This window comes from Canis aureus, chromosome 21 (assembly GCF_053574225.1).
Source record: "Canis aureus isolate CA01 chromosome 21, VMU_Caureus_v.1.0, whole genome shotgun sequence".
NCBI classification, from domain to species: Eukaryota; Metazoa; Chordata; class Mammalia; order Carnivora; family Canidae; genus Canis; species Canis aureus.
In genome coordinates, this window is record NC_135631.1 from 19828568 (window position 1) to 19851280 (window position 22713).

General features: G+C 36.4%; 1 protein-coding gene across 25 annotated transcripts in view; it reads right to left on the reverse strand.

Moving 5' to 3' along the window:
- The window catches only part of DCDC1 (doublecortin domain containing 1), a 483101-nt gene that overhangs the window by 250097 nt on the left and 210291 nt on the right, over positions 1-22713 (reverse strand). For all 25 annotated transcript variants that reach the window (XM_077863419.1, XM_077863438.1, XM_077863436.1 and 22 more), the window contains 2 exons: positions 15840-16010; positions 1627-1728 (listed from right to left, as the gene is read on the reverse strand). In XM_077863419.1, the coding sequence (XP_077719545.1) occupies positions 1627-1728; positions 15840-16010 (273 nt within the window). The remainder of the gene's footprint in view (positions 1-1626; positions 1729-15839; positions 16011-22713) is intronic.

The window sequence follows — 22713 nt, forward strand, 5'->3', positions numbered from 1 at the left end:
CTTATTTTTTGTTGCTTTGCTATTATTTCAGAAAATGTGTAATGTTGATCATCTTTTAAATCACAGTGATTTTGCTTTACAGGCATCATCTTTTTCATAAAGGGGAAAGACTTAAGGCCTGATCCAAAAAATAAATGCATACACAAACAATAGGAGTATTTGGCAGAAGGATATGAACACCTGACAACTTAACCAAATTCATTTTCACAGGAGTAGCATTGCAATCTGTCTTTTTTCAACTTGGTGACAGACTGCATTTTAGGTGTTCAAAGATGAGCATTCAACAGCCTACAGGAGGTAAGGGCTTCAGTGCCTTTCATCTCTAGGTCATTGGTTAGGGTTAGGCTATTGCAACCAAAAGTTGTGATAATCTTCACCCATTTATCTGTAAAGCTATCATCGCCAGGCCTTTATAGGACACAAATTTGTTCAGAGACCTGAGAAGAGTGTGAAACATCTTAGGCTAATGATAGAGAAAAGTGTGCACCAAGGGAATAGTCATCCTTGGGTATCACAAGGGAATCCCCATAACAAAGAACTTGACAGTGCCCCTAATTCAAGTTTTTCCTCCAGATTTACTTGCACATAAAAGCAAGCATAGATCAATTTCAGTGTGCTATCAGGCAGCACAAAAACTCTACAAAATAATATCTTCCTGTATAAGATAAAATAAATGCTGTCTTCAATCTTAATGTAAACCAAAAAGTAAAATATTCTAAGGGAAACACGTAGAGAATTCTAGGAAGGTTTTTCTACCATGGTGATTCATACAGTCAGGGATGTTATAGCAAAAAGAAACCAACCAAGGCTCTTGAGCCTTCTCTTTCTAATCAATCAACGTAGCATTTCCCATCTCTCCTGAGCCCAGTCAATGATCAGATCAGATGAAAACCTCCTAATTCTATTCAACTCTTGTGTTATATACTCTCCTAACTCTATACAACTGTGAAGGCCAGGTAATGGATACTACTAGGGAGAGGTAAGTCTGAGGGTGCTAAACTGAAGGAGAAAAAAAGGAGCAAGTCTCTGAACAAAGGCCAAGGAGCAGAGCCCAAAACACTGGTGTGCGCTCGGGTGCATAACCCCAATTTGTAAACAACAGGGTATTCATTGTCCTTTTATGCAAGACAAAGACTCAAAATAAAGACCCTGAACATGTTGGTTCTGCCTGAGAAACATCCCAATTGTCTGGAAAATAAGTAAAGGTAAGAGTGCCTAAGATAAAGCATCTGGATGTGTTTGCAATGAGCACCGGAGAAGACTAAGGTTATATGTTAGTTGCTCAGGGTCTGGGGTTTAGAAATACCCCCAGCCCAGAACATACTCTCCACTTAATATCATGTCACTTCTTTACAAAGTGTAAACAATAGGGCAATCCCAGTGTCCACCGTAGACAGATTTCCAAATACAGGCGTAATGAAGGCTAAGACACCGTTAAGTATGAGGCCAAGAGTTAATACTCTTCTAAAGCTGAGAGCCTAAGAAATTCAAAAGTCAAGCTTGAGACTATTGATCTTTACAGAGCAGCAAATTATTAATCTTCTCAAAACAACTTTAAAGATGTAATTATCTAAATTAATAAGTAACTTGAGAGACATTACAGCCATAAATAGTTGGTAAACTCACATTTTCCATCATGTCGCCAGTTTGAAATGGGCTATTAGACTCCAGGTCTTTTTTGCTGATGCAGACAGAGACCTCTCCAGTGTCTTTACCATTTTCAAATATCTGAAAAATAATCACATTCAAAATTATATATGTATGTGTGAACATATGTAAAATGTGTATGTGCGTGTCAACTGAAAGTCATGCATATGGGAACTATCCAAAGTAAGGCCTGCCTCTATGAACATGTGCAAGTAATTGGTAGTGAAAATCAGCAGGACTAGAATCATATAAGAAAGTCTCTGGTTTCTCCCTTCAGTTTCACTGTCTTTAACCTGACTGGCATTCCCCTACAGTTTTAAAATAGAAGGAAAAGTGGACATTAAAGGAAAAAAATCACTGACTGCAATGGATGCTTAAATGGAACAAACATCAAAGATCAAAGAAAGGTCAGTGACCAATTAACTAGTTTATTTCATTCTTCTTGAAGAACATAAAGCCATGAATTACATGAGCAATCTTTGATTTATATCTAAAATATATCAGTGTTCATGGAGCACCTGGCTGGCTCAGTTTGTAGAACAACTCGTGATCTCAGGGTTGTGAGTTCAAGCCCCACACTGGGTGTAGAGACTACTTAAAAAAAAAAAAAAAAGAAGAAACTTAAAAAAATAAAAATAATAAAATATATCAGTGTTCTAGCCAAACTGTGGAAGGAGCCTCGGTGTCCTTCGAAAGATGAATGGATAAAGAAGATATGGTCTATGTATACAATGGAATATTCCTCAGCTATTAGAAATGACAAATACCTACCATTTGCTTCGATGTGGATGGAACTGGAGGGTATTATGCTGAGTGAAATAAGTCAACTGGAGAAGGACAAACTTATGTGGTCTCATTCATTTGGGGAATATAAAAAATAGTGAAAGGGAATAAAGGGGAAAGGAGAAAAAATGAGTGGGAAATATCAGAAAGGGAGACAGAACATGAGAGACTCCTAACTCTGGGAAATGAACAAGGGGTGGTGGAAGGGGAGGTGGGTGAGGGGTGGGGGTGACTGGGTGACGGGCACTGAGGGGGGCACTTGATGGGATGAGCACTGGGTGTTATTCTATATGTTGGCAAATTGAACACCAATAAAAAATAAATTTATTTTTAAAAATTAATTAAAAAAATATATATCAGTGTTCAGCTCATCTTCTGACTCACTAAAAGGAAATTCAACCTGACATATTTATTGCGTAGCAGTATGATGAAGCCATCCATTTTAAGTGCACATATGCAACAAGTTGTTGAGAACAGAGAGAAAATTCTTAAGCTGCATTATGCAACACTTGCTGGGAAAGAAGTGCTAGCAAGCGTTCTGGTCCAGAGTATCCAAACAAACCAGTCCAGCAGGAAGGATCCACTAGAGTGAACACCATCCCCTAACCACGTTGAGGACCCACATGGGGTGTGCCAATCCATTCACCAAGCTCTTAAGAATAGAAGCAGGCCAAGAGAGACCTGATGAATAATTTAAGTCCTTATTTATTTTAATTTTTTCCAAAAGTTCTTTTCTTCCCTTTCTGATACACATATCACATCAAGTAGTCATTGTATTTATCTCTCGTGCTATTTCCAGAGAAGATGATTTAGGAAAATACCTTATTTGTAAGGAAAGAAAACCATCTGACCTTATTTGTAAGGAAAGAAAACCATCTGTTTTACTTTTAAGACAGTTTTGAGAGTCATTTAATTAGTCCTAACCTCATTTGGGAAATAATGTGCTTCAATAATACTTCCTTAGGCTTTAGCAAAAAAAAAAAAAAGAGAGAGAGAGAGAGATTAAAAAAAAAAAAGAGTAATAATGTTCAAAAATTGTAGGTTTTTTTCCACTCAGCACTTTTCATCATGCTGATGGTCCATGGAAATAGCACAAGCTATCAGCCTTGTCTACACCCTATAGCATCTTTTGCTAACCAGGATTTTTAAAAACTTCTTTTCTGAGTACATATATAATTCTGAGCAAAAAAAAAATCTCTCTACTTTTATAAGGAACTTTGTAAACCCAACTGTTGCCTGCAAACCCATGGGAAATAATGTGGATGGAGAATCTTACCCTCCCAACAATCTCTTCAGAGCCCTAACCTGAACGTCTTAAACAATGGTGACATTTGGCAAGGACAGTCACGATTCTGGATGTCAAGCATACTGCAAGGTTAGCATTGACAAAAGCTCAGTTTGGGGAACTTATTGATGTTCCTTGCTTTGTCAAGACTTGCTAGATGTGGAATCAGAGTGCAGAAAATTATGTTCTAGAAAATAGCAGTGTGGGTGCTAACTGCCAAACTGAGAGAGCAAAGAGGAGTTGGCCAACATCTAGGACCTTCATTAGTTCACTGTTTCTTTCACTACCAGTAAGAAGTCTGCCCTTCTATGTCCAAAATTGTTCTCAAAAACAAACAAACAAGGCTCTGGTTTCCAAAATCTCTATAAGGGCATTTAAAAAGATATAAATGTTTTAGGGTTTAAGTACAAGTTTAGGTGTTTCAGTGAAAGAAGGCTGCCCTCCATTAGGTATAATGTATTGTTTTCTGTATTTATACAAAAATAAAAATTCCCCAAGCTGAAATACTATGAGATTCTGCTTTTCTTAAGGCCTACCTCTCATTCTTTATACTATGCTCATTTTTATAAAATCCAGTATTATATTTATTTTTTTTCTTCCTTTGCATGGGAAGCACTTTTTTTTTTTTTTTTTACTTCTACCGTCCAATGTCTAAACAAAGATCACTCTCTAAACAGAAGTTCTGTGATTGACTAGATATAGAAAAATTAAAGAATAGTTGACTTTTACTTTCCTTCTGCCTGGTCCTTGGCTTACGAAAAACCAACTGCTGTATTGGCTCCTCAGTGGCTCTCTGCATGGCCTCGCCTCCCTATGGCTCTAAAATTAAATTCTTACCCTTGGAGTGGGATGATGGAAAAAGCTAGCTGAGGCTAGTCTTGGGTCCCAAGGAGTAAGGTAATAGAACTTAAAAAAAAAAAAAAAAGTGATCCAGATCCTCTTTAAAAACACTGTAGCTAACGACTAGTGAAGAAAATATCTATGAATAAGGATTTACTTCTATGATTAGTTTTAACAATCAAAAAAAAATTTTTTTTTTTATTTTTATTTATTTACTTATGATAGTCACACAGAGAGAGAGAGGCAGAGACACAGGCAGAGGGAGAAGCAGGCTCCATGCACCGGGAGCCTGATATGGGATTCGATCCCGGGTCTCCAGGATCGCGCCCTGGGCCAAAGGCAGGCGCCAAACGGCTGCGCCACCCAGGGATCCCCAACAATCAAAAAATTTTAAGGAGTGTTTTCCATCAATTACTCTCCTTCATGTCAATATTGACTTTTCTTAAACAGGATTAAATTAGATTAACACTATGTTTTATTGTAATGTTGTAATTGATTCATTCACTCAACAAATATTTACTGAGTGCCTACCACGTGCCAAGCACTGCTCAGGTGCTTAAGAAATATCAAGAAGCTAAGATTCCTGCTTTTAAGGAATAGAACAAGTAAGTAAATCATATAGCATAGTCAGGATACATCCAGGTCTTGTAAATGCTAATTGTTCATTCTTTTTGTTAAAGAAGGCCCACCAAATTAAATGAACTTGGTGGACCTTTAATACAATTTGGTGGGCCTTCTTTAACAAAAGGAATACAAAATTACAAATGTAAAACTAGATACAAAATATTCATTTAAAATGAGAAAAGAGGGACCCCTGGGTGGCTCAGTGGTTAAGCATCGGCCTTTGGCTCAGGGTGTGATCCTGGAGTCCCGGGATCGAGTCCCACATGGAGCTCCCTGCATGGAGCCTGCTTCTCCCTCTGCCTGTGTCTCTGCCTCTCTCTGTGTGCGTCTCTCATGAGTAAATAAACAAAATCTTTAAAAAATAAATAAGTAAATAAAATGAGAAAAGAAATCACAATTTACACACATTCAAAAGCTCACCCATAGCAAAAAATTACAAAATATTATCATTAACTATCTAAACACACATATTTTGGCTGAATTGTCTTTGATCACCTTTTCTTGTGGTAATTTGGTAACATTTTTCTATAAGGAGAATGGAAAGATAATTCTTCCCTCTAGCATGGTTAATGAAAAGATTTTTGATTACTAATTAGAAAAATCTCTCTCCATTGAGCTCTACGCTCAATAGAGTCTACTTTGGATTTTCCTTTCTTCTCCCTCCCATCCCCTTTCTCTCTCAAATAAATAAATCAAATCTAAAAAAAAAAAATTGTTTAAAAAAAAGAGGGTGCCTGGGTGGCTCAATCGGTTGAGCACCTAACTTTTGGTTTGGGCTCAAGCTGTGATCTGACAGTCATGGAATTAAGCTACAATAAATAAATAAAATCTAAAAAAAATTTTTTTTAAAGAAAAATCTCTCTCAGCTTCACAACTTTGTTGGTCATTTCATAAAAGTATTTAGTATTAATGTCAAATTTGGGGAAATCTTGATCAGATTTTTTTTAAATTGTCTTTATTATTTTCACAACTTTTTTTTCCTCCACCACCCATATACTTTTGATGCCAAGCACTCTAATCCATAGTCAGAAAGCAATATGCTCTATGGCTAGCGGGCAGTAGCCACCTTCCTGGAAGCTCTTTCCATATCAGAACAGTTAGCACTAACAACTATACAGGGAAGTGACTGCAAAACACTAATTACATTCCACTATACCTAAACTAAATGTATCCCAAATTCAATTTCCCCCCACCAGACCTCAAAAACACAGCCACTTCAACACCACTTGGTACAAGGGCAAACTTGACAGAGAAGAAATTGGAGTAGAAACAGACAGTGGTCTCAACCAATTACAGTTCAGATATAGTTGCAAATTTTATAGGAACACATGACCATGTGCACCCATTGCTAGTGTTTCTCCCAGAGTTTTGGAAGAGACCTGTGCAGGGAAGGGACCCTGAAGCTTCAGTTTCATTAGCTCCATAGTAAATGTACCTCTGAGATTGTTAGAAGGTGGTATTATCTAAAAAAGGGCAGAGGATATAGGGTCTGGGATCAGGGAGTGTGATGGGCATGGTAAACACCATATGAAGCAGGTGACCAGAACAGGCTTTCAAAAGAGGAAAGACTTGAGTAAGGAGTTGACAGGGAGAGTTAACCAAGCAAATAGGCTGGAGAAGAACAGTGCAGGCAGAGGGAGCTGCTTGAGCAAAGAAACCAAGGCAAGGATGTGCCCAGTACATTCTAAGAACTGCAAGAAGACTAGTGTCGTTAGAGCAAAGTGATAGAGAAATGGAGACTCTTTGGAAGGTTTGGAACAGAGCAAAAACAGGATCTAACTTAAAAGGATTATTGTGGCTGCTGGGCAGAGGTAGATTGTAGGGACCAACAGCAATCTAAAGAATGGATGATGGTGGCTCAAACCAGAGTAGTAACAATAGTCATGGTGAGAAATGGTCCATTTCTACTGTTCATTCCTGAAGTAATTTTACTTACTTATTTGTGTATAAACAGGGTTGGGAATTAAAATTTGCAACTAGGCTAATATTTCTGAAATATGATGTCTGTGTGTATGGGTATAAATAAATGAAATGAAATATAACTGTTCATATGAAGTATTTGTGAAGGCAGAAAAATACCAGTGAAGATCTAGAAGAATTTTATTTATATATACAGTGACCAAAACTTAAACTTTATGGGGAAAGATGACCTGAATGAATTTTGACCTAATGTGGTTCTTTGACAGGTTTGCTGGGCATCATGTATCCTATCTATTTAAGGACTTGTATAAGGTCTAGTTCAGTGTCATTATCCAGCCTCTAATACTATAAGTCTGGTTAAGAGCTAGCTGTGGGGGAACAGCAGGTTCCCAAACTCTCCGTAATAGCGAGGCAGACCACCCAGGAAGCTCTTCTGTGCGTGAATAGAAGGCCAAACATCTAAGCTCAAAATACCTCAGGATACAATGCTGTCAAGAGGCAATAATAGGAAAATGACACTGCAGTGAGTTGCCAAAAGTTGAGAGGCTGTACAGTAACAGGATTTACTATAAGAGGTCCAGTGAAGAACAGGAATATAAAATAGCCACGCAAAAATATGTGGCATATTTCAGGTGGATAGAATTAAATATGTTGAAACAAAGTTAACTCACATTGTTTTGGATTGTGATCCCCAGAATGCAGACTCTGAGACCAAGATTTACTCACAGGAAGTTTACCGGGGAGCCTTCGCCAGAGTAACACTGGTGAGGGAATGAGGAAAGCCGGCGTGGGTAGCTGAAGGTGAACTGTGATGTGGTTGCATCAGAGGCCTCTGGTGGGAGCCCTAGAGCTGGAATGGCCAGCCCTTCGGAGTTGTCCAGAACTGAGGAAAGGGAGCCATGTCTTTGCACTGCGTATGAGCCAAATGCAAGCTGCCCTCAGGATGTGGGCCTAGTCTTGGGAGAAGCAGCTCCTTGACATGGAGGGCAATAAGGATATAGCTGTGGGAGCTGAGGGATGGGTACCTCAGTCTGGAAGAGGGGATTTGGCAGCGTGGCACAGCATCCGCACACACATGCATGGCAATCCAGAGTGCAGGGTACATAATCACACTCATTAAATCACTCAATGCTCAAAGCAACCACATTTTACAGGGAAGTCTCACAAAGGTTAAATGACTTGCCCTGGGCCAAATCTATTTATAAAGGATAGGAGATCTTCAGAAATAAAGTCCTATCATGTTTTTAATTACAAATATCAAAGTTTGTTCTTATATCTAGTTTTGGAGACTATAAGATGAAACTTAATATGAAAAAATTTAAGGGCACAGAAAAGTATTTTATACTAAAAGATTTTTCAATGTAAGTCAAAGAACATGAAAATTAAAATGAAATATTTGTCTTACGCGAGAAGCTAATTAACCATGAAATAATCTTTATCCAATCAAAATTCAAAATCACGATTGCAGATAGAAAATCAACTCTAACTGAATTAACATTATATGTACATTAAATCAAATAAATGTACTGTTAGGTTTTTCACTTTTATAGACTTGCAAGATAATTTTTAGAATATTCACAGTTTCTATATTTTCTCAAATGTGTATTATAAATCAAACAGTAAACATGTCTAGCTTAGATAAAGTGATAATCAAAAAGCAAATATTAAAATTATGGGATTAGGGCAATGAAAAGTTAATAATGAATTAATATGTTTATACTACATATAAGAAAAAGTGTTTTAGTGCCTAACAGATGTTTTTAATTAGTATTTAACAGGTAAGGAGACAGTATGTTTTGTCCCAGGAAATGAAAATACACTTAAGTGAAAACGAATTGTATAATTGTTAAACTTTATAAGTCTAAGTGGTATCTGGACCAACAATCAAATAATGCTTAAAGCCCATTAAAAGGATAACAGAAAATGATTGATTTTAAAAAAGAGATGTTTTAAATTTCCTCTATAAATTGAAGCAGAACCCACCATTTGGCAGATGTAAATTAAGTGACTGCCTAGGGGGTAGGATTTTAGGTGAGAGCCAAAAGACTCTGACCCCAAAAATATGTCTCCCACCAACTTGTCAATACTTGAAATTCCACTCAGAGATTTACTCCTTTATCATAATTAAAATACCATGGAGTAAATGATATTCAGCCTTATAGATTATTGATCCTTTGAGGCTGTTATTTTCAATCTCAGCTCTCTGGAATTCCTCAGCAGGCTTGGAGTGGGGCTGGTGGATGGAGGTCTATGGTCCCAAGTGGGAGAACAAACGTAATGAGTGAGTCTGTGGGGTCAGCCACCATCCTGGCTTCAAATAGGGCAGATAGAGCCTAGTTTCATTTATATAGTAGATTCCAAAAAAGAATTTTAATCTGAGAAAAATATGTTTTTGTAAACCGTCTTACCTTGAAAGAAGCTTTTGCCCTTTTCAAAACAGTAAATCTTGAAAAAAAGGTGATAAATGAGAACACGGGGCACTGGGCAGTCTAAATTGGGAGTTCAGGGAGTGAGGGTGGAAGAAAGCCAACAGAGGCTGAGGATGGAGAGGCCTGCAAAATGACCATGATAGGCTTCACAGTTAACCTGGGGGAAGAACTGCACTTTGCTGCCATTAAGCATTTAAAATCACATTTCAGGGGTGCCTGGGTGACTCTGTTGAACAGTTGACTCTCGATTTTGGCTCAGGTTATGATCTCAGGATTGTAGGACAGAGCCCTGTACAGGGCTTCCCACTTAGCAGTCTGCTTGAGATTCTCTTTCTCACTCCCTCTACTCCTCCTCACCTCTCTAAAATAAAAAAATAAATCTTTTTTAAAAAGTCATGTTTCATTGTTTTGTTATTTTTTTTTTGTATATTTTTATTGGAGTTTGATTTGCCAACATACAGTATAACACACCTGGTGTTATATTTTATTTTTAATTTTTTTTTTATTTATGATAGTCACACACAGAGAGAGAGAGAGAGAGAGGCAGAGAGGCAGAGACACAGGCAGAGGGAGAAGCAGGCTCCATGCACCGGGAGCCCGACGTGGGATTCGATCCCGGGTCTCCAGGATCGCGCCCTGGGCCAAAGGCAGGCGCCAAACCGCTGCACCACCCAGGGATCCCTATATTTTATTTTTAAAGAGCTTATCTCCCATCCCATTTTTCTGTGTCTATTGACAAAGTGAAATTTCCAAAACAAGGCGAATGGTCTACAAAAATATTTTCTTTGTATCCAATTACAATTCTCACTAAGTTCAAGATATGAAAATGTTCAAAATTATCTAGCTGATGGTGGCAAGGCAAATATGCCTGTCTATCATGTCTTAACCTAAGTAATTTCAATAAACCCTTTATACATTCAGATGTTTGAAGAAGAAATGAAATAAGGGTCTCACTTTGTCTATATTAATTTAGTGTTTAAAATTATATTTAATTGGGATTCAAGTACCAGGTATGTAGGTCCTAGTAGGTGGATATAATATGATATAATATATACAAGAGCTTGGTAAATTAAGGTTTTTGGAAGCTCCTGGACTCAATATATTTCTTTTCAAAGAAAATGAGGACTTCTTTTTGATGAGAAAAACATAGTCACATCCCCCAAATTTTATTTCACTGGGGGAAATGAAACATTTTAAGATTAAATATGAGCTAAATCATCAGACTTCTCCAAATTCTTAGCCTCAAAGATCATATTCTCATATTTGGATAGAATATATGTTTTTATGCTTTCAGTGTCTTTTAAAAATATATCAAATGTGCCTATAAATTTGATTTTTTTCCTTAATATGAATAAGTATCTTGGGTAACTAAAACCTATACAAAAGTTTGCCATCAATGGCAGCACATTTTTATTTTAATGAATAACCCATTTTTTGTCATAAAACATTAATGAAATTGTAAGTATAATCTTAAGTAGGTGTAAATGTATCACTTCATTTGCACTTATTAGAAAATCTGTATTCATTTCTATGTTCAGATGATCAATTGACGCTTGATAATACTCATGGTGAGTTGGGCTAACATAGATGTCAGTGAGTAATCCAGGGGACGGGAGCATATGTAGGAAGAGAATCTCAACAACTTGAGCATCTCAAACACTCTGTGAAAAAGCTAATTGAGAGGTAAAAACAAATTAACTGCTATGGAGAAGGACAATCTCCCCGAGAGAGAGTGCGTGCCTACAGCAGTAAGGTTCAGTGGTTGCATTTAGTCTGGGTAACTGCTGGGACAGTAATCCAGCTCTGGCCTGTGGACTTTCCCTGCTGACTGCCCACCTGGCAATTCTCTGGGCACCTTCAAGGCTGTCAGGACTGCGCAAGGAAAGCTGGTCTCATTACAACCAGCTCTGCGTGGGAGCTGATGCCCCAACCAATTGCTCTTCCTGATTTTGATACAGATGCAGTTTTTCTCTTCAGCCCATCAAGGAAGGGAAGACTGTATCTTCCTGCACAGAGATTTACACCTGGCTGCAGATGCCTGTCAGGAAATAGGCTGAGGTGAATATACTGGCATTTCCCCCCCAACAGTTGAAAGATGGATGGATGGAAGGAAGGAAGGAAGGAAGGAAGGAAGGAAGGAAGGAAGGAAGGAAGGGAAAAGAAGGTAAGAAGAAAGGGAGAGAAAGAAAGAATGGAAAGTAGGGTAGAGGAGCAGTTTCAGTGCCTACTGCTAATATTTATCCCGTAAGATATTGGAAAGCATTCATAAGATCTCAAGTTTCTTTGCCTTTAAAATGAGCAGCCCAATACTTGCCTACTATGATAAAATCCACATATAAAAATTGATGATCTCCATCACATTTTGCCCAACATTTAATGAGTGTTCTTAAAATCATAATAACCTTGAATATTCCAATTTTTCCGCTTTTATCATAATTCCTTTGAAAATGAATGTCATGTTGGAACATTTTAGTATCTGTACTTAATGCATATCCTAAATTGGTTTTTCCATTGTTTATTTAAATAATGTAGGTGAAATAACAAAGCTCAAGGATTGTAAATACATATCTGGAAAAGAGCAGGTTAAATAGAAAGATAAAAATCAAGGGATGTACAATGGAAATAAGGACATAATACACACTCAGTGATGAACCTATTCAAGAAAAAATCTTGCCACTATCTTATGGATAACCTCAGTTATCTCCTTCTATCTGTTTAATTGTTCCATAGATTTCTAAATATTTATTATTTTTTTAAGATTTTATTTATTCATTCATGAGAGACACACACACACACACACACAGAGGCAGAGACATAGGCAGAGGGAGAAGCAGGCCCCATGCAGGGAGCCCTACGTGGGACTCAATCCTGGGACTCCAGGATCTCGCCCCGGGCCAAAGGCAGGGGCCAAACCGCTGAGCCACCCAGGGATCCCCAGATTCCTAAACATTTAAATAAACCTTCTACTAATTCATATGGTTATAATGAAAACTTTAAACTTATGAAAAAACTGACCATCAAAGAGAACATAAATTTCAAATGGATTCATGGTGCTCTTGTGCCACTGGCAGAGCAAATTTCAAATTCAAATATCTAAATACAAATTCAGATATCCAAAGCATAAGGAATGCTAGGAGGGTATTGAAGATAAAAGTTAGAATCTTTTCTGTTATCAAATTATCCCATTTTCTAAAGATAAACAAGCCGATGAACTAGAATGATAAAGTTGTAGTAAAAAGCTGAAAAAACTCACACATTAGTTTCATTGTCTTCAAAAGATGTCATATTCCTCTAATTGTATAAAAACAATCATAGGCATGGGCCAAAAGGGCCTTACCTCTTCCAGTCCTAGAGTGCTGGAAGTTGCTGGGAGGTATAGAGAATCACAAGGGGGAAGCCAGCAATTCCCCAGCAATTAAGGAGTATTTCCATGTTAAGTATTTCTGAGAAGTTCCTTTAAAAAGTCTCAGAAGAAAGGATCTAAATCTCCAATCCTCCATTAATTCATAGTGATTTACATTCTCATTCTAAATAAATATCCACTTGCAGGACTAATTTTAAAGAAGTTCCTCTCCCCCAGATTGTATCAGCTCTAGATCTCACAGAAACTGGATCTGCCTCCACACACAGCAAATGGAAGACAACCCACAGAGCATTATTGACCAATTGTGTGTGAAAAGCACTAATTCCAGTGAAAAGACTTCCCTGTACCCATCTTCCACTCGTTTCTCCTGTGCTGTCTGCCACCCACTCACACATCCCACACTCTTGCTTATCAATTCTCTGTCACAATCACCCAACTTCCTTCTAGTTTTTCCACCCACCATCCCTTAAAGGTTTGCTAATACCCTTTCCTATCAATCCTTTCTTTCCTGCTCTCCCAGGGAAATGCTAACATTTCTGACAGCATCTCCATGGGGACGAAGAGGAGGAGTTGCAAGAAAGAACAGGACTGGAAAAGCAAAAGTCATTGAGCCATGCCTATAGCAGATGTTCTCAAAGTGGCCGGGGGTAGCAGCACTGACAGAGGATAGAAGTTTGGACTATAAGCAATAACTCCAAAAACCTGAAGGACTTCATAAATTATGGTGCATACTGAGTGTGACTACTAAAGCTAAAAACAATAATATTTCATCAACTTAAAAGGTCCTATGATTGAAGGCAAGAGAGTGTACCAGAAAACAGCAACAACAAAGCTTGCACATTGTGGTTTTGACTACATAGGGCAAATGAGTGCGTATGGAAATGATATTCAGGGGCACCTGGGTGGCTCAGTCGGTTAAGCATATGCCTTAGGCTCAGATCATGATTCCAGGGTCCTGGAATGGAGCCTTGCATTGGGCTCTCTGCTTAGCAAGAAGCTTGCTTCTCCCTCTCCCTCTGCCTGCCACTGTGCCTACATGTGCTCTCCCTGTCAAATAATAAATAAAATCTTTTTAAAATACATGCAAAAATGAGAATGGTCATATAATGAATGATGTGATTATGAGTGATGCAACTTTTTCTTAAAATTCGTCTAAAGTTGTTATGTTTTCAACTTTTTTTACAGGGAATTTTCCCATACCAGGGATGGACACCCAATATGGGTCGTTCTCAGTCCTTTGTCTTCTATGTCTGTTTAAACTTGGTACTATATTATGTCATGTAATTGCACGCATGGGACTGACACAATATAGAATACAGAAAGAGTGTGTCCTTTTGAGAGGTGACCTGCTAGTATTAAGATCTGACCAAAAGCTGCTATTTTTAAGTGACCAATGAAAGATATGATGAGGATGAGAACCTCGGTGAAGAGGTGAATACAACCATATACAATATGAAAAAACACTCCAGGGGATTTTGAATCACACCGTAGTTGAGATCCACTACTCTAGAAGATGATGACAACCACAATCAATTATTTTAGTTCTTAAAGCTGAGCCATGGATATGTGTACATACATACACACATACATGTGCATATGTGTATAAACATAGATGTGTAATATATATACATACATATTCAACAGAACTATATAGATCATCAAACATAAATAAATGATATTAAGGTAACCATGCTCCCTTCCCTAGCTCTTCCCATAATCAAAGCAAGCACTTTGCAAAATGTTGGACTAGATCTGTAACCAAGTCAGAAATCTGGAAAAAAAAAAAAATGCTACTGGATGATGGGAACCCTTGAACTTGATGTCTTGAACATCACTTCCTAAGCTTTTAGCTGACTAGCAGACTATGGAAAATAAATTATCATGTTTATTGTAGAGTTACATTTCCCCAAAGGTCAATTTTTGCATGATAATATCCTCATTCCAAATGCAAACGTGAGAATGTCATTTTAAAGAATTATAGATAGAAAATACAATGTTCATAATTACAATATAAAGTTTATCTTCGTAGAATAAACTTGAATAGAAAAAAGAATTATAAGATAAAGATTGATCAAAATATAATTACTCAGAATGTTATCAATTCAAATATAAATATAATCAAAAGAAAATGATGAGTTATAAGTTTGTTCCTTCGATGGAAAAGAGCCATCCATTGAGTAATTCATTTTTTTCTCTTGAAATGTGGGATATGAAATTATAAAACAACATTAACTTGACAGACTTAACAAGGGAACTCAATTATGATCATCAGAAGTATTTAAACTCCTTAAACTTTCAGTACTTAGTTCGCTTTAACTAAGTATGAGTTTCTTTTTCTCTTCCAGAGATGCAATAGCAAAAAGTAGCCCAAGACATTTAGCCATCTTGTCCTGACAAATAACCAATTCACCTTTTTTCCCCAGTATATTCTTAAGTATTGATTTTACCAAGTGAACTCAGACATGTGTCACACTTATCCAATACAGATCCTTTTCCTTGGAAATGTAGTTTGAACATCAATCAGTCACCTGGCCTTTCACCTCTAATTCCTTTTGCCACTGTCTGTCAATTATTAAAGCCTTTCCCATTTCTCTAAATAAATTATTTTTTAAAACTGAAATACAAAGTGTTTCTGTTAAAAATATGTGTTCCCTGGAAAAAGTATGCAACATTCACATGATTAAATTTATTCGTTATAATTACTTTTCTGAGTTGAAAACTATTTAAAGTTTATAAATCCGCTTTTTAAATGCCTCTTGGTATTTTCTTTTAAAACCTACTCCCTGAATGGTAATATTAGCATAGCACTTGTAAGCCAAACTCTGGTGTGAGAAAGACAATACTAAAAGAAATTCAAGCTGAGTGGCATTGTTAGAAGGGTCTTCAAATGGAGCAGAGTGTTTTCATCTCTAGCTGAACTCAGTGAGAGTTACAGAATGACACCCACCTTGAGCTGCAGGCCTCCTGGGATAACAGTGTTTGCTGGAAGGCTTTTAATGTGTTGGTAGACATAAGAGGAGAATTGCTCCTGCTCAGCCTGTAATTGGGGGCCAAGTTTAGAGAGATGACCTCTGTTGCTTTTGATAGCTGTCTGCAATTCATCAATCAGCCTGCTCACCTGAAGGGGTTAAATTACAAGGGTTGTTAGCAAGAAGTAATTGCTGATGTCACACCTATTAGATTTTTGAGTACCTAGTTTGATGGGAGGGAAAATGACTTCAATATAGAATTTGAGTATAGAGCTATCTTCAAGTAAAGAGCCAGAAGAGCTATGCATTCCTTTATCAGCTAATTTTATTTATGGGAAAATTTATAACCTTTGCACTTCAGTAATATGGAAAAGAAAGCCATTTACAATTGATGAATAAAAAATGTCTCTGGATATGAGAAGAAACATGCACCTGACAAGTTTGCAAAGGACTTCTAAACTGCTTAACAGAATAAAATCTTCCTAAGATTTCAATTAATCCAATATATGTACCAATGACAATATTTAATTTCATTATATGAACACTGCATTGTGCAAGTTTATGTTTTCTCTAATAGATTGGATTCTTACACAAACACTAGTTGATATATGGTAGAGCAAGAGAGATTAAAAGCAGAAGTTCACTTTATCTATGGCCCTTTAAAGTTATTAAATTAGACTCATTTAGAATTATGAATGACCCCGAATAGAACATGGGCTTTTTGAAATATTAGGTTAAAAATCATTGCTCTTCCACTTACTGACTGAGCGACTGTGAACAAGTAATAAAACCCTCATCTGTAATAAAGAATAATAATATCCTTACCATACCAAGAATTAAATAAGATTACAGAATGAATGACACCATGTCTAACCTATAGTAATGTGCCTAATATATATTAGGTTATTATAGTATTTTCTTTTTTAAATCTAAGTGTTTTCTGCATATCAAGTTACAGTTGTTTGTCTTGGTCTATGTTTTCTATCCCTACCCTTATTTCACATAAAGCAAATAAAAATTTTAAACTATTTGCTACCTAAATTCTCCATCTCACTTCAATGTCCAAGGTAAAAAAAATGGGAAATCATTCTCCAAGAGTCTCTGTTGTACAGATATCTCATCCTCTTTTTCTCTTTTTCTCATAAAAATATGGTATTTGTCCCTGTCTGTCCAACTCTGATGTTAAATCCATGATTTCTATCCCTTCTACAGAGGATTCAGAGAAGTCAATGAAAGCAAATTTGTATTATTATCCATATAAATTGAATATTAATTTTTCTACTCTACCTACTTAGTTCAAGATTATACACACACACATACACACACACACACACACACACCTCAATGACATTTAACTTTCCCCAGCAACTTTAAAAGCATGATGTGCATATAAACAAACTAATTTAAATGATTCTGATTTTTCTTTGGTATTCCATATCTCTCTTATTTGTCTCTATGTCATCAATCATCTACTTCCTTTAATACTTTATTTTTTTTAATTTATTTTTATTTAAAAAAAATTTTTAAGTAGACTCCATAACCAGCACGGAGTCCAACATGGGGCCTGAACTCACAACCCCGAGAACAAGATCTGAGCTGAAAATCAAGAGTTGGATGTTTAATCAGCTGAGCCCCCCAGGAGCCTCTCAACCAGTCCCTTTGAAAAAAATCCTTCTCTTAAATATAGCATTGGCAAACTTTTTCTCTAAAAGAGATAGATAATATTTTCAGTTTTGTGGGCCATAAGGTTTCCATAAAACCTGTTTGACCATGCAGTTGCACTTTGAAAGAAGCTAAAAACAACATGTAACAAATGGGCATGACTGTATTCCAGTAACACTTTATTCAGAAAAATAATCAACAAATTGGATTCGGCCCTACAGCTATAGTTTGCCAACCCTTCTTCCAAATTCATATATTTCTTCTCCTTCTTTGCTTTTCTTATAAGTAATACTCTGGTCCAAGCCCTCATCTTTTCATCCTTTACCCCAACTTAAACACCTACTGAGTGGTCTCCCTGTTCCTGGTCTCTCCACCTCAAATTCATCCTGCCACCTCCACCAAATTAATCTATGTCCAATTGCATTTTGAACCCTCCAGTTGCTCCCTCCCAACTTCGTCAGCTTGGTATTCAAGATTAAAAACCTTTTCCATTTTTTGGAATGAATTTCTGTGCTTTCCATAGTACTGTTAATGCTACTATAAAACTGTAACATTTAAAATACAGAAATGATAAATGATCTAATATTAGTCAATATTTCCAACCTCATCCTTGCCATACTATCTTCCAGTATTATCCTCAAAATGATGGATAATAATATCTATCATACCAGAACTGGAGACCAAACAAGGCCAAGTGACTTGCTCTTATAGCTGTCTGACAAAAAGAAAGGACTTAAATAGACTCCAGATGCCATTTCTGCAAAGCACTGATCCTCTCTGAACCTATGCTCAGCCCCAGCATCATATGATTCAAAAAGATAGAATTTATGTAGTCTTTAAAGTATACTAAGTATCATGCAATGTATTATGCTAGTCAGTAATTCTGCTCCTTCGATTTTATGTATATGTACTGTACTTTGTACTATAGTGAGCCACCAAAAAAAAAAAAAAAAAAAGGAATTTTAGGCTTTGATTTGAGAACCTTTTTATACATGACTGATTTTACTGTCACAATCCATAGCCTTTCACAGATAGGGGATTTCATGTGACATCAGAAATCAACCAACCATACAATTGATGATGTCATTTGCATTCTAAAGGGCTATTGGTTAAAAGTTTTATTTCCTATGAATCTTTTGTTGCTTCAAAAAATTTCTCTATCATTTTTGTTATTTTCAACTGTCCCATGATTATCTATTAATGTATGTGAAGTATGATTACATCAATTATCAACTTTTTATTAAAATAAAACTATCCAAAAAGATGTCCTAGCAAAAATTAACATATCTTAAAATAGAAAAAAATATATCAAGAATCCTGACATTTTGGTAAAATTTCCATCCAATTATACTAAAACTTTGTTACTTTACATATTCATAAGGTCTTTTATCCTCAAAGTGCTACATTTTGTTCTCAGTTATTATGAGAACATATTACCCTTAAAGATAACCCTACACATGATATAACTCATGTACCAAAATTGGGTAGGTAATACAATAATCCTGAATTATTTTACATAATATGATTTTTTTCAAATCACAGATGTTGCTAGAAGGGGAAAAATGCTTTTTAAAATTCTTCATCATGAATCTTTTTTTCCTGCAAATCCTTTTTTCTCTCTCTCTCTCTCTACAAAGGCAATGTGAATAGGGGTAAAAGAAGACAAAACTTGACCTTTTGTGATCCCAGCATTAATGGGTCTGTTCATAATTCAATCTATGTGTGTGTGGGAGCATCCATGTGGAAACATAGAGGCCTGAGAGACATAAAGCCTTTCCCTTTAAACATTATCTGACCCTATCAGTCCCATTCACAAAAGAAGGCTTACGTATGCATATGTTGAAAAAATGCACCATCTCATTGTGCAGCAGAAAGCCTACACATTCTACTCTTCATTCTCCGTGGAAATGCAGCACGGAAGTGACACTTGTACAGAATTTGGGAGAGTGACAAATGAGCAGAAGGTAGCAAAAAAAAAAAAAAATGAGTATTCGATCAGGAAAAAGACCAAACTTCTGAAAGAATGCAAATGCACACCTGTCTATAAACATAGACAGAGGTTTTTGCTGAAAAACCTACACTGGGTAGTTTGGTCATGTTTTTATGACATATTTACATAACCTTTGAATTTATTCTCAAGATGATTTAGAATTAGTATAAAATATTATTCTGTTTCTAATCATTCTAAAATGTATGCACATTGAAGTTATGTGTTCTAAATTACACATTCTGTATATTGTACTTTGGCTGTTATGAATGATACTTTGAGGAGCTCCTGGTTTTTCTAATGGTGAGTTCAGCTCTTGGCCTGATTGCTACAGGGCCTTGAGTCCATCTATTTTAGTAAGGAGGACTCCAGAGAACTTTGCACCAAATTATCACTTGAAATCAGCACAAAAGGTGGCAGCCTCTATGCTGGGAATGGCATCTTGGCATGCAACACACAGGGAATGGACTTAAAGCTAGGCCACTGCTTAAACCTAAGACCAAGAAACTTTGTAATTTATGACATAATTAAGAAGAGCCAGAAAGAGGGTAGGGAGATGAAAATGGGTATCTTAGGGACGCCTGGGTGGCTCAGCAGTTGAGTGTCTGCCTTGGGCTCAGGGCGTGATCAAGGGGTCCGGGGACTGAGTCCAGCATCAGGCTCCCTGCAGGGAGTCTGCTTCTCCCTCTGCCTATGTCTCTGCCTCTCTGTCTCTGTCTCCCAAGAGTAAATAAAATCTTTAAAAAAAAAAAAGAAAATAGGTATTTTAAATTTCCTAAAATCTCTTCTTTCTTTCAGGCCCAAGGGTACAGTGTTTTTCAGTGTAAAAAGAAACATAACCCAATCTTTGTCAACCCAATCTTTGGTGACAAAGATTAGAAAAGACATGAGAACCTATGAGCAAAGTTAAGTATCTCTTGATTTAGAAAGATGGGCTGCAATGTAACTATTAGGGAACTTGAAGTGTGTACCACCTTCTATTCATACCACTTCAAATACTCCCAACTTTTTAATAGTTTCTAGAACCCTTCTGAGAGAGAAGATACCTCAAAAAGAGATTGATCTTGTTTCCAGCCAGAGGTCCATCATGTGTGCCACCTTTAAGCTTATTCAAGAGTTTAATATTCCCATCCACTCATGGAGGAAGGGGCAATTAAAATAGAGACTTTACAAAGTTTTTAATTCCAGTGAAGCTAATATACAGTGTTATGTTAGTTTCAGGTGTGCAATATAGTGATTCAACAGTTCCATATACTACTCCATACTCATATGGTAATCACAATCTCCTTCACCTAAAATAGAAACATTTTAAATGCCTTTATAATACATCTGGCAATAGGGTTATGTTGATGGCAACAAAAATAATGTCAACTTATACTTTTTGAAGAAGCAATGAGACTGTGCTCCACAGGCTTCTAACTACAGGAGCATAATGAACTAAAGGTCCCAGCTACTGTCCTCTGAAACCATCACCAGGTTGGCACCAATAGCTGAGGATACTGAGGTAGGTCTAACTTAGGGAGTCACAGAACTCCTCTGAAGGACAACTTAGGTCAAGGATACACCACCAGCTTCACCAAACCTTCCTTAGACTGCACCACCATCTAAGATGCTTCCCTCCAGTCTTCCCTTCCTTTCTCCTTCACTTGTGTCCAAGTCTGCATTTTTTTTTTATTGGAGTTCAATTTGCCAACATATGGCATAACACTCAGTGCTCATCCCATCAAGTGCCTTCCTCAGTGCCCGTCACCTAGTCACCCCCACCCCCCACCCACCTCCCTTTCCACCACCCCTTGTTCATTTCCCAGAGTTAGGAGTCTCTCATGGTCTGTCTCCCTTTGTGATATTTCCCACTCATTTTTTCTCCTTTCCCCTTTATTCCCTAGTCTGCATTTCAATCTGACACGTCTCCCAGCCTTACCCAGAGCTCTCTCCATTTTCTCTCATAAGCATTTCTTCTTATACATTACATACATATTTAATACTATCTTGGTATTTACTTTTCAGAGAACTTGGAATAACTTTTAAGCCAACAATAACAAATTACCTGCACATTTCTAATATGCCATTTCCAAAAAGTGGTTTAATATACAACATACCACAAAGTAATCTTATGATATATACATTATTATTCCCAGTTTTCATGTGGAAAAATTACATGAAATAAGACAATATTTTAAGATAAAACCACAGACAGTAGAAATCTAAATCTAAATCTTAGATTTTGTCATACTTAGTTTGGGTTTGGAAATATATTTAGAAATGCAATATTTTTTGTAAAAAATATTCATAATTGAGTAATCCCCCCAAATTTTTCATTTCTCTTCATCATCAGGATTTCACATTTCCGTATATGAATCAGGGCCAAAACTTGCTGTCACTTACTTTTCTTAGCCAAACCTCTAGAAATTACACAACAGGATTAATATAATAACTTTCAAAGTAATGTCATAGAAATAATTCCCATACTGTATAGAATATATTTAGACTATTACATACATACACACACACACACACACACATCATAAAACATATTCCCTTTATTGTATATTTGATTCCTTAAGCAAACAAGAGACATTTGAAGCTGTAGCTGATCAAGCAAATATGTGACCAAGTAAGGCACTATATAGGAAAGGATATGGATATATCCTTGAAGGATATATCATTGAAGGATATGGATATTAAATAAATATTAAGATGGTAATAAGAAGAAGTATCAAATAAACATAAATACTGTTGGATTTTCTAGAAAAGATAATTTTTATTTCGTGTTGCTAACAAGATGTCATTGAAATGATATATTTAGCATAATGATAATTTTCTGGGGTCACTTCAAATTTTTCCATTCCATTGAAACTGGAGTTCAAAGAGAACTCCAATATCAAAGAGAAAAATAATATAGAAAGAGAAAAATATCAAAGAGAAAAATAATTACAATATTTAAAAGGTAGAAAATATCAAATCTTCATTTTTAGATTATTTTATATTTACTTTCTGATAAAAATTTGTTATTTTGGACATAATTTTAATGATACTAATTAGAGATATTTAAAGTTGACCATACCAAAGTTATATCAATATAACTTTCCAACTGTGATAACATTTTCCAAATGAGTAGAGGGCAATACTTTTTAAATTTCTAACTAAAAATCTAGTCTTTTAACTTGTTAATATTAAGTGGAATAAGTGAAAATTGTAACTTA